Source organism: Peromyscus californicus, unplaced genomic scaffold (genome assembly GCF_007827085.1).
Source record: "Peromyscus californicus insignis strain IS unplaced genomic scaffold, ASM782708v3 Scaffold_7__1_contigs__length_154581171, whole genome shotgun sequence".
Lineage (NCBI taxonomy): Eukaryota > Metazoa > Chordata > Mammalia > Rodentia > Cricetidae > Peromyscus > Peromyscus californicus.
This window is the reverse complement of record NW_026294595.1, coordinates 126,975,115-126,988,021: the sequence shown is the minus strand read 5'-3', so window position 1 is coordinate 126,988,021 and position 12,907 is coordinate 126,975,115. Positions and strand designations below refer to the sequence as shown.

Below are 12,907 nucleotides of genomic sequence, written 5' to 3'. Positions count from 1 at the left end.
TTAGATCCATGATTTCTCATGGCACCATTAGAGGGACCAGGTGGTACCTTTGTCGTGTCTAGGACACTTGTTTCCCATAATTTGTCAGACACCCCCTTGTCTGACACTCCATGCATCCATGTCTATGTGATCCTCCTGGCCTTTGAAGGCACTCTACAGGCCTGAAAAGTTGAAATTATCTTTATGATTGAACTTCAGAACTAGGGTACGGGATTGGGAACAGAATAACCTACAGTCTCCCAGATTTCAATCTGAAGAGCTCAGGTACGCAGTTCCCTCCTTGCCATCCCAGCCTCACCACTCAAAACATCTGCAGGGACAGCTCATGCAGGAAAACGTTGTGCCAACACCACTTAATTTCCAGGCATGCCAAACTGGATGGCTTCTCTCTACCTTCTCTGGATGTTTAAGAATCCAAAGCTTGTAGGACAAGGGTCTAGAGTATTCAGTGGCAACAGACCCAGAGTCAGAACTGTAGCCTGGTTAATGTGGCCTGGTGTGCACTTCTCAGCCCCAGTAGCCATTTCTATGAGATCTCTCCTAATTGACTGCAGAGTCTGAATTTAGTGAACAGTCAAGCTGTCAGTAATTGCTTTCCAGCTCTCTGTTAGACCCCAGCCTCACTTCTTTCTTTAGGTGATTTCTATTCTATGCAGGGAAGTACCCAGCAGGTGACCAACTCATTTCAGGGCCTCTCTAAAGGGCAGGCGTATTAGGAGGCAGAGGAGACAGAATTGTAACCTACATATAGAAGGGGTATTGGGGGAGGACCCCAAATTGACCTTGATGACCTTAAACTGTTCTGGGCAGCAGGTGGTCGTATGGCACTGTACCACATCGTCATGGGGCATGAGAAAGATATCATATCTTAGGATCACTGCATCTAATCATATCATTTCGCACACAGGGAAACTGAGGCTCAGAAATGGAAGAGCCTGACTCAAGGTCACTTTCAAACCAATATGAAAACATAAATCCTCTGAAAACACAGCCTCCCCAAATCCAGCATTTTCCCACAATCCACAGTTTCCTCATCGTTACCCACAGGGTTCCAGTGCCTCCCCCTCTTTTCACATTCTTATCTCCACGCACCAGAAGCTGGACTTTCTGTCATCATGCAATCTCACAATCTCAGACTCATAATTCTTCAAGCTTTGGGGGACACTTTGGTGCCAGAATTGCAAGGTGGATGAATTGAACTTGGTTTTTGAAGATGCAGACTCTTGAGTTCCAAAGCTTCCAATTGCTCACTGTGTGACCTTGGGCAAGGGTGCCCCCCTCTCTCAGCCTCCGTTCCCTCATCCGCCAAGTGGAAATTATAATACTAACCACATGACAGAATTATTAGAAAAGACACAGGAGAGAAGGAAGGTAAAAAAGGCAACCAGTGGGCTTGGCAGAAAGTGAGTGCTTAATAAAATAATTGCAATGGCAGTGTAAATTAGGGTTTGAGTGCCTAAGTGAATGGTTAAAAGAAATGCAACCAAGAGGAAGAATTCACAAACTAGGGCCACGCAAACCCTGTCTAAAATGCTTACAGACCTGATACCACTACAGCCAAATTCTTTTTTTTTTTCCAGGAGAGATTCTGAGTTTTTCAAATACCATATACTATGGACACAAACCACTTCCATAGGCTGGGTTTCCCCACGCTCATCTGACTGTTCCCTCTCTAGTCATCTCATCCCAACTCTCACCTTTCCAGTGTAGAACAGTGCAAATAGTAGGTAGAGTTCTTTCACTCTCAGAACCACAGAGTCCAGTGGATGTTAGCCATTTCCAGCCAGCCCCCAAGATGCCCATCTATGGTCATTCCCCCCCCCCATATTTGAGGGAAACTCGGTTTCTGTTTAAGAAAGAAGATTCCTATTAGCATCATGTAAGTGGATTCTGAATGGGGAGGAGGAGGGTAGCCTGTGAGTCGTGGGGCAGCTGGCCCACTTTAGGCTGAAGGGAAAGGGGGACCAAGCTTTGGCTACCCAGAATAGGAAGTTACCATTTCAGAATCTAAAAATAACCCACCATCTGTCCACTTGGGCACAGAATGATAAATGCAGATTAGTTCCTGGATGTAGACATGAATATTTTTGTGTGTCAAGCTAATAATAATAATAAGACTACGGATAGTGTTTCCCCCTTCCCTGACTCCAGAGCAAGCAAAGTAGAATATGCTCATCATCTTGTCAGACGAAGATGGGGAAACTAAGGCAGGGAGAGGAGGATCGACAACATAGCAAGGGTGACGCAGGACAAGTGAGCAGTTGGGCCAGACACCAGGGGTCCAGTTGCCAGTGCTCAGTCCAACCGTATCTTCTGAGTCAGGCAGAATACAGTGAAAAGTAAATTTAGTGTACAGAGTAAATAACCATCCTGTAGGTCTGTAGAGGGACTTTCCCCATGCTCTCCACACATCTGTTATGATAATTCCTTACATCCCCAAATAGGTTCCAATCTGCAGAGTCCTCACACAAACCTCCTCTTGCCTAGTCATCCCAACAGGTTAAAAAACTGTAACAGTAAGTCAGTGAGATGACAGGAAGGGTAGAGAGTAAGTCAGTGTGAGATGAGAAGGGTAGAGAGTAAGTCGTCAGTGAGACGGGAAGAGTAGAGATTTCCTCTCACTTCACAGGTGAGGAAACAGACCTGGAGGGAGGAGGAGGAGGTGTGCCTAAGATCACACAGTAAGCAAATTCATTTTGTCACGGCAGGGAACAGCCCAAGGAACTAGAGTAATTCTGATTCCAGAGGAGCTGTGGTCTAGAATTTCCCCCCTCTCCAATTAACTCAGCCCAGCAGGCACCCTACTTGCTGGCAAAGGAAGAAGTCTGGAAGTGAACAGTTTGAATGGAGCCCCAGCGTTGTTTTCCGGTCTGAGGACTAAGGGGCATCCAGTAGCTTGCTAGTGTCAGAATCAAGATTCCAAATCTCCTTGGCCCCTTTTGTTGGGGGTGGGGTGGGGCTCTCTGGAACTCCTTAGGAAGTAGGAGCCAAAGAGTGATGGACTGGATTCACCACACCCTTTCTCAACAAAACCAGGAAGTTTAGACTGGATAGTCATTTAGCTGCCTCACATTCTGCCTCTCCCAGGTTGTTGGGGGTGGGCTGCAATTCTGAACTGAGTGCCTCTGAGAGCTGGAAAAGACTTGTGAATATTTCCACAAGTCTAGGCTTGGTACCTGGACATGGAGGAGGGGTCAGGACTGGAAGGATCCCTATGCCCTGTTCCAAGCATGACACTTGTCCCCATGCTCCCCACCCAACTCCTCCTTGCTCACGCATCACTAAGGGTCCCTGGCCCCTTCTTGCCCTATTAGCCAGATCAAAGCTATGGATCTGGTGTCCAACAGAGTTTGGCAGAGGCGAGGAGCTGACTGAGAAGGAAGCAGAGCTGCGAAGGAAGCAGAGTGGGTCGGGGTGAGGGTCAGGACAGGAGCAGGGCGGGCTAGAAAGGCCAGAGCAGATCTGGGGCAGCATTCCACTCCAGGACTCAAGCTTCCTTCACCTGCTCTTTTCCTACCTCCAGACCTGGCCGAGCTGCAGGAGGTGAACGAGGGTCTGCAACAGCCAGACGCAGAGGCGGCAGCAGCGGCGGCGGTAGGTGCTGGCCGAGGACTGCACGGGCCGGGGGACCAGCTCCGGGCTGCCTTCTTTGGTCCTGAAGGCGACAGCGCTGTCCTTGGTGCTGATGGCGGCTCCGCCGGTGTCGCTGTCCTTGGTGCTGACGGCGGGTCCCGGGGTCCCCGCGGGCTCCGAGTAGTCGTAGACGAACCAGCGGAAGCTGAGAAGCTGCACCACCAGCGAGGGCAGAAGCACGAAGAGCAAGGTGAGGCCGAAGTAGGTGTTCTGACCCTGCAGGTAGTAGGAGGCCGCCAGCCACAGGTCGGTGGCGCCGTCGGAGAAGAACACGAGCAGCGCGCACAGCACCCAGCAGCAGTCCCGCAGCTCGTAGCGCGGCCCCGGGCCCCCCGCCGCCGCCGGGCCCGGGCCCGCGATCTCCGCCGCTACCTCCCCGCGCCCTCCTGCCCCGCCCCGGGCTGCTCCCGCCGGCCCCTCGGGCCCCGGGCCGGCCGCGGCCGCCGCTCCATCCGACTTCGCGGCCATGTTGGCGGAGCAGGAGGCGGGGAGCGACTTCCGGGCGGCGGAGCGGGTGGGGTGCGGAGTGGGGAGGACCCTGCGCGGGCGGCTCCCGCCTCCCGCTCTTCCTCCGCCGCTCCTCTTCCTCCTCCCCTCTACCTCAATTATTCATCCTTGCCGGCGCCGCCCCACCCGGACTCCGGCCTGGATGTGGGCCGCCCCCTGGGAAGGGAGGGGGCCCGGGGCGGGGAGAGCATCCCGGGTCACCCTTGCATGGCTTCCTCGGAGGCGTGGGCCCCAACCACATGCATTCTGCCTCTGGCCTCCGCCCCCCCGGACCCTACTTCTCTTTGACTGCTCCCGCCCTATCCTCTCCTCTTCCATTGATCTCCTGCGGTACCTCCGGTGATTTGGGTCTTACAATGCCCCAAGGAGGGTGAAAGGCCAGGGTCTGCGAACAAAAAGGGGTGGGAGCAGCTGCTTGGGTACCTGCCGTAACCCTTTAGCAGTCACTCCGTTCCAACGCCACTTCCTAGTTCCCCCGTGTTCACTTATTGTTCCATCCCCTCCTTTGATCTTGAGAGGTCTCTTTTTTCATTGTCTTTTTCAAGCTGAGAAACTGCAGTTCTGAGTTGCGGTTTCTTGCTCCCTCTTCCTTCTTTCAGGAACCGCGTTCATCTGGCCACTAGCCCGGTTAGGGAAGGCAGAGAGTATAGGGGTGGGAGGGAACCCCTGGGGGAGGAAAGAGCAAGTGCAAACTGCTACCCCACCACTACTGAAGGCCACATTTTCTAGGATGACCGGATGAGGGTACAGGTGAAGAAAGAAAGAACTGGCGATTTCTGATGGCTAGGAGGACCCTGAAAAGCCAGAGGTGGCAATCAGGGCACCCACTGCAGAGTGTCAGCTGAGGACATTCTTATGTAGCTAGGGCAGGACTTAGCAAGAAGACTTGGTACCCAGAGTAGAGCAAGGATCACAAAGCAGCAGCCTGGAACTGGAGAGACCAGAGAGACATAAACATGGTCTGTGAGAGGAGGTGGGGGGTCCCTCATGTGCCTGGGCACTTCCATGCCACCACCAACCTTGGCTTGGGTCAGATGTCCTAGGACATTGTTTATCAAACGCTGGAACTGTTTCTTTGTCATTATTCTCGGAAATGTGGAATCACTCATCATTTTAGTCTCACAATCTATGTGGTTTATATAGTCACCCACCCATTTTATAGATGAGGAAACAGAGTTGAAGAAATTCATTCAGTGGCTCAGAATTACATAGTAAGTGCTAGAAACGAATTCAAATGTGGCTCTTGAACAGGCTTTGAAAGCTCAAGGGCATGAAGGGGGGAGGGGAGGAAACGAGGTGGAAGGACCACCCTGCCTCAGAGTGACAGGGAAGAGAGAGGAGACAGCTGCCCTGGGCTGGGTGGAGCCGCCATCTGCTGCCCTGAAGCCTGGCTTCCCTTTCGTGTCCAGGGACTGTTTTGGTCTCAGTGATGCTTGGGAGGTTGGGGTACCAGCTGTTGCCTAAAGCTAAAAGCAGAGGGGAAGTGTTAGGGGCCAAGGGAGTTTTCAAGGCTGGATTCCAAGCCAGCAGCCCACATTTAGATGGACGGGAGGCTGGAAGGTCTGAATTAGGAAGATTCATCTCTGCCTGTTTGTCTCCTACAACCCCAGACCTAGAAGCCAGTCGAATACACAGAACCTTAGGTGGGGTCAGAAGAGTGAGACCCGCTCCGGCCACCCCCCTGTCAGTTCTTAGTGGTCTGTATCACCGCCTTCACAGGTGCTTGGATGGGCCTTGGATAGGATCCCACCTTTGGGCCAAGCTAAATGGAAATCTCCATGCAGCCCATAAAGGGTTTAATCAAATCTGCAGCAGCAGAAGTCAGGCTGTAGGGTCTGTTTTCTGATGCCAGAAAACCTGGGTTCGAGACCCACAGTCCTTTCATGAGTCTGTGGCTTTTGGTTTTTCTTGGCTTCGTAGAATAACAGATATAGAGAAGATCACATGCTTTCCTGCTAGGACTATGCTGCAGACAATTAATGGGAAATTTAAATAGGGGTAATGCTTCCCATAGGAGCCCCGCTGAACATCCAGTGGTGGCCTGCTCTCTGTCCCTCAGAGACATCTCCCCAATACTTTGGCTATGAGTGCCATAGCACCCTGGCCTTTTCCTTCTTTGCATTGACACACCAGCAGTTTACCTCTTCGTGTTTGTCTGTTTAGAGTTGTCTGGGATCTTCCTGAGCCTTTGGGAAAGTCACCCATTTTTCTTTACCCTGAGACCTTTTAGTGTCCAGAACTGGGTGTGGTGCTCAGTAGGGATCCTATTAAAATATGAAGATAACCTTCTATACTCTATGTAATAACATATTAAAAAAGAAAGGAAAAACAAATAAATAATCGTTCAATGAAACCTAGGCATTGTGACAAGCACCTGTAATTCCAGCACTTGAGATGAAGTGTGGGGGCTAAGGCAAGAGAATTGTGAGTCCAAACCTAGTCTGGGGTTCATAGTGAGTACCAGACCAGCCTGAGTTAGGCAGCAAGACCTTGTGTCAAAAAGGAAAAGAGCAACAACTACAAAAACCCTCCAGAACGTCGGACAAGTTAATGAACAAGCAAGTGATAAACTCGGTGACACATGTGACCTTTTTCTCCCCAGTTTATAAAGGTGAACTATTCAGACAGAGGTGATGGCCTCTGAACTTCTTAGTATAGTCTTAGCGGTTCTAAGATGTTTACATTGTTACTAGTTGTTATTTACTAACTAGCAACTTTGGGGGTAGAAACTGAGCCACTGGGAAATGCCGCCTCAAGGCCATGTTTTAGGAAGTAGCAACATTGGCATTCAGGAGCCCTATGTAGAGTTTGAGTGACTAGACCAGTTGAAACGAAGGGCTTGATGGAAGACCTGAAGCATGGGTCAGGTAGAGGGTTAACTTACCCATCAAGGATATTGTAGAGGGAATTCTGTCTGACCTGGAGATTTATACTGCTGTGCTCTGAGGATGGCACTTGAGTTTAGATATCATGAGTAGAACCAAGGGACAAGGGGACTGTGTTTCAGAGGCAGCTGAGTGGGGCTGGAGACAGCTTGGGCAGATTCTATAGTGGGGCTGAGCCAGGTATAACCAAGAGTCTGGCTGGTGTGGAAGGAGGTGGACCACATACAGCAGGTCAGAACCAGACAAGCCCTTTGAGATCTCATCCACTTCCCTAAGCCTCTCTCACTTCACAGATAAAGACACGGGGGCCCAGAGAGATAACCTAAGTTAACCAGTGGCGATGGTAAATCTGGAGCCTTGCCCTAGCTCCTGGAGACATGATGGACTCTCTAAGCTATGTGGGGAATCGCTCTTAGGAATCATCTTTGTCACATTTCCTTACTTAGCCTCAGGATGCTACTGAATGAGGGCTCTACCCCGCCTACTGCACCCTCTGCTTGGGCAGTTCCTGAGAGTTTCTAAATACTTGCATGTGTGCAAACTATGCATGGGATAATCGATACTACACTGTTTATAGAAGCAAGTATTGAGCATGACCCAAATGCCGATCGTGAATCTGGCTAAATAAGCCATGGGACTTGTGACAATGGAGTGGCCTGGAGCAGTGAACGATCTGTCCTGACATGGAGAAATCCTCATGAAGGAGAAATGAGGACAGAAGACAGGTGAATCTATGTGAGAGTGGGAAATTACAACTTTTGATTTTATATGCTTATATAAGCATAAAGAAACCCTGGGGCTGGTGAGATGGCTCAGGGGCTAAAGTGCCATTGATAAGCCTGAGGACCCGAGTTCAGTTCCCAGGATCCACAGGGAGGAAGAAGGGAAACGACTCCTCCAAGTTGTCCTCTGACCTCCACATGAGCCACGGCGCATGCCCCCTCCTCCCACATGCACACAAAATAAATAAATAAAACTGTAATAAAATTTTGTTAAAAAAAACTTTGGAGTTACATAATAAAGATTGCTTTAAGAGGCCACTGGGAATTGGAGATAAGGATGGAAGGGAAAATGCATTATTTTTCTCTGTATATGTTTTTTTGCAGTCACATGAATGCATTTGCTTGTTAATAAAATAAAATTACATTGGGGACAGCTGCTATGTAAATCTGGCCGGATGTTATATCACAGGAATAAGCTGTCAGTGTGGTCAGATTTTCTAATTATTCAAGAGAAGACAGAAACTTCAATTTTACTGTAAAATTTCCTGGATTTTAGACGTCAGCTCCAGGTTTCTTCAAACACTTCTCTGATTGGTAAATAAGCCAGTGGGGCAGATGTGGCCTGATCTTCAGCCTCAGCCCCAGTGACTTCCTGCCCCTGGCCTGGAACCATCAGTACTCCAGGTTTTCCTTCTTCTGTGGGCAGCTGTAGGCTGAAAAGTGACTCCTTCTGCCTCTCCTGACACCCTTCAATCCCTGCCCCTCGGGGCTGTGACACTGAGGGCTTTTAACTCAAGATCTAGAAGGCAGAGCGAGGCTGTGAACTCTCAGATAATTCCCTCCCCTGGGACCCTGTCGGCATGGAGGCCCAATTGCCTCCTGCTGTCCACCCATCTGTCCCTTGGAAGTGGGGACAGGAGCGAGGCTGGCAGCAAAGGGGTGGAAAGGGCTTCCCATCAACACTCACACCACAGGACTCTGGTCAGTCGTGTGAGGATCAGATCCAAGAGAGGAAACCTGAGAGCCTGTCAGAAAAGAAAAGCCAGCCATACACTCTCGGTGAGTGTTGCGGTAACTCGCCAGATTCCAAATGCTGAGGCTACCAAATCCCAAACCTAGAACAACCTTTAAGGGCCATCTCGTTCAGCTCCCTTTAATAGACAGGGAGACAGAATGCTCCCAGCTCCACTCCCCACCTCAAGACCTTGTTACCTTTTTCCTGGCTGGCTAGATGACCCAGCCTCCTCCCTGGGCTCTCTGTAGACCCTCTGTCTCTTCCTGAGGTCAAATCTCTACCCTCAGCTAGAGAAAGCTCTTAACAGGGTAATGTGATCGGGCCTCATGTTCACTGAATGCCTTCCAACTCTTCCCTGCCTCGCTTCGGCTCAGCCCCGCCAACATCTCTGTCCTACCCATCTCTCCTCTCCATCATCAGCTTCTTCTCTTACCACCTTCCTCTCACCCACCCTGTTCCAGCTACACAGGGTACTTGCTCTTCCTTTTATGTCATTTAAATTATTTTTGTATTTGGTGTTGAAATTTGAACCCAGGGCCTTGTGCACGCTAGGTGGCTTACGTACCCCTGAGCCGCCCGGCAGTCTTCCTGGTTCGTAACAAGCCAATCGTCTCCCTTTTCTGGACCTTTGTTCCTGCTCTTCTCCCAGGTTTCAAACCTTTGCCTTTTCTCTAAGATGTGGCCTGTGCAGGGGGCTTCCCTGTCCTCAGCCAGAGCCTCCCCGGTGCTGGGATGATAGGTGAACACCACCAGGCCTGGCTTCAAGGGGCATTTTGTTGCTCACCATATTCAGGACACCGGTCCCTTCTATCTTTTTTTTTTCATCGTGTGTGTCACTACCTGACTGTGATACACATGCAGTTGTTTCTGGTACAGAGTGGAAGGCCTGCATGCCTGGGTTACTCCCCATTGAGGCCTCAAGACTTCGGGGAGCCAGCAGGCTCAGCTGCAGCAGCAAAGGGCAGAGGCCTGCAACTATGGCGACAGCCAGTTCCTCAGATTAACAATCCTAAACGTCTTGTTCTTCTCTGTAGGATCTGAGAGTCACTCAAATAAACACAATGTCTTCATTCATTCATTGACTTCTCAATACGTCCTCAGGATCAAAAACTGAATGATACCAAGGGGGCACATTGGGAAAGCTTTCTCCTGTCCTGTCCCACAGCCACCAACTTCCTCCCAGAGGTAACTGATGGAACAAGAGTGTTTCATTTGTTTTGTTTTTGACAGGGTCTCATTGGCCCAGGCTAGCCTCAGACTCACTATGTAGCCTAAGATGACCTTGAACTTCTCATCCTCCTGCTCCCACCTCTTACAGGTTGGGGATTGAACCCAGGGTTTCCTGCATGCTAGGCAAACACTCTGTCAACGGAACTCCAGCCATCCCACCTTCCCCCTTTTGAGACAGGGTCTCACTAAGCAACCCTGGCTGGCCTGGAACTTGCTCTGTAGACCAGACTGGCCTTGAACACACAGAGATCCTCCTGCCTCTGTCTCCTAAGGGTTGGGATTAAAGGTTAGTGCATTGCCTCTTCAAGTGCTCATCTACCTTCCTCCATACCCATCCACACCATTTCAAAACAACCAGACACTGACCTGTATCCAGTCCCATGTCTGGCCTTTCCCCTACATGACAGGATTTTCAGAATCTGCTCTGTTCCAGTGCATAGGGAGTGCATCATTCTCTGTCGTAGTATCAAGCATTCCACAGCGACGGATGTCCTGTAAACTACTTCACCCATCCCTTAAATGCTGGGCTCTTGAGTGGCCTCCAGCCTGTGACAATATGCCAGAAACTTGATGGGTACACCATTTTAGATACCTATTAGAATAAGTTTCTAGTTATAGGCTTGTTGATTGAATGATATGAATGTTTCTGATTTTGATAGATGCTCTCCTTGGGGACTGCTCCAGTCTATCCTCTAGACAACAGCATTAAAGAGCTTGCTTGTAAAGGCCTTTTAAAGGGCGGTCTTCTGTAGCACTGCGACAGGGAGCCTGAAAGAATGGACCCTGGTGGGTAGAGAGTTCTCCAGGAGACCCCGTGCTGAGAAAGAATGAGCTGAAACCTGGTATCCGAGCTGAGAAATCCCACATGGCTGGCTCCCAGCTAAACCTCCAGGTGGATTTCCTGGCTTTTGTTTGATCAATTTTGCTTTGTCTGAAACACAGTCTCACTTTGTAATTCTTGAGTGATCCTCCTGCCTCAGCCTCTCAAATGCTGGGATTAGAGGTGTGAGCCACCCTGCTGCCTTTGCATTGTCTTTTTTTATTATTACCATTTTATTTTACTTTATTATTTTCTTTTACATGTGTGAGTGTTTTCCCTGCATGTATGTCAGTATACCGTGTGGGTGACTGACGCCTGAGGAGGCCAGAAGAAGACATCAGATACTCTAGATTTGGAGTTCCAGATGGCTGTGAGCCACCATGTAGATGCTGGGAATCAAACTCTGGAAGAGCAGTCAGTGCTCTTAACCACTGAGCCATCTCTCCAGCCCCCCACCGCTTATCTTTCAGTGAAGTTATAACACGACTACAGAAAAGCAGGCTAGAACTAGTTTTCTCTCTGTGGCTCTTGTCAAACAAACTAAATAAACTCTTCCTTCATCAGTTTTTTTTTTTTTGAAATGGGGTCTCACTATGTAGCCCTAGCTGGCTTAGAACTCACTGTGTAGGCCAGGCTAGCCTCGAACTCATGCGGAGTCTCCCACCTCTGCCTCCCAGGCACTAGGATTACAGACAGGCGTGTGCCACTGCACCCACTTCCTTCGTCAGTTTTTGTTTCCCAGTTTTCCTTCGATATGGTGACTGGGAATGGACCGTGGACCTCGGGTCTTGGGTAACACTTCAGAACGCTTGCAGAGGGGTAATCACTCCACCGTGCTAGGTCTCAGCTTCTGCTTCAATTGCAAGGATACCCTACTTCATATGGTTGTGGGGATCTTAGGGCACGCTGAAGGAAAGTGCTCGGCAGGGCTCCCAACACACAGTAGGTGCTCTCTGATTCCTCATCTGCTTGGTGTACACACTACACTCCCATCAGGGACATATCTCTTTAGGCTAGTGATATAGCATAGGCCCTGCTTAACAGTAAGTGTTCAATAAGCATTTTTCAGCGGATGTGTCCACTTGGTAAGTCCTCTCTGTCCGCCAGGCCCTTCATCATGGCCTAGCCCATTACCCCACTGTCTCCAGCCACATTAGCCTTGTCCAAGTTCCCTCCTGCCATAGTGACTTGCTCTTTACTGTTTTCTCTTGCTGAAACACTTCCATTACTCCGTCCCTATCTATAACTTCTTTTATGAGTGTGTTAGTTCAGAAACATAGGTGGACACTGTGTGAGTCTCCATAATATTAGAATTTATTGATCAACAATAAATTAACGAGCTTTGTTGATATCTTTGACTGACATTTACCAGGTCATCCTAATTTTCCTTGCTATCTGGCAATCATAAATAATCGTGTGTGTGTGTGTGTGTGTGTGTGTGTGTGTGTGTGTGTGTGTGTGTGTGAGAGAGAGAGAGAGAGAGAGAGAGAGAGAGAGAGAGAGAGAGAGAGAGAGAGAGGGTTTCTCTGTGTTGCCCTGACTGTCCTGGACCTCGCTCTGTAGACCAGGCTGGCCTTAGACTCACAGAGATCCACCTGTCTCTATTTCCCAAGTGCTGGGATTAAAGGCGTGTGCCACCACCACCTGGTGCATAAATTCTTTTGTTCCAATCTTAATTACTAGTATTAATTCTCAGACCACATGTTACACTTCATGCATGTGTTACAGGATAACTCTAATGGGGTTAAAGGGATGCAGAGTTCACAGAGATCTCTCTGGAGACACAGGCAGAGAGCAGGTATTATTGTAGGTGACTAGACAAGACAGCAGAGCATCTAGGTGGGACACTGACAGAGGCATGCAGAGCTCCAGCACACTTGAGAAGAAGCACAGGGCCAGTCTGGATGGTTGGAATTTCAGATATTGGGCAGCTGTATAGATAGAAAGATGGGAAGCCAGTTCCAGTGGAATCAAGCAATGGAAACCACTGTATTGAGCTGAAACCTGGGGACAGTTGGGAGTCTCTGCATGGTCCCTACACCCCCCCACGTCCCCCACACACACTTATGCACCATACACCAAGTGGTCAGATGAC

The 12,907-nt window shown here is 49.6% G+C and overlaps 1 protein-coding gene across 1 annotated transcript in view; it reads right to left on the bottom strand.

Annotated features, from left to right (window-relative positions):
- Window positions 1–4,201, bottom strand: part of Xkr7 (XK related 7) — a 30,014-nt gene extending 25,813 nt beyond the window's left edge. Inside the window, exon 1 of the mRNA XM_052725913.1 lies at window positions 3,518–4,201. Coding sequence (XP_052581873.1) covers window positions 3,518–4,101 — 584 coding nt within the window. The 5' untranslated portion in view covers window positions 4,102–4,201. The remainder of the gene's footprint in view (window positions 1–3,517) is intronic.
- Window positions 4,202–12,907: the final 8,706 nt, after the last annotated feature.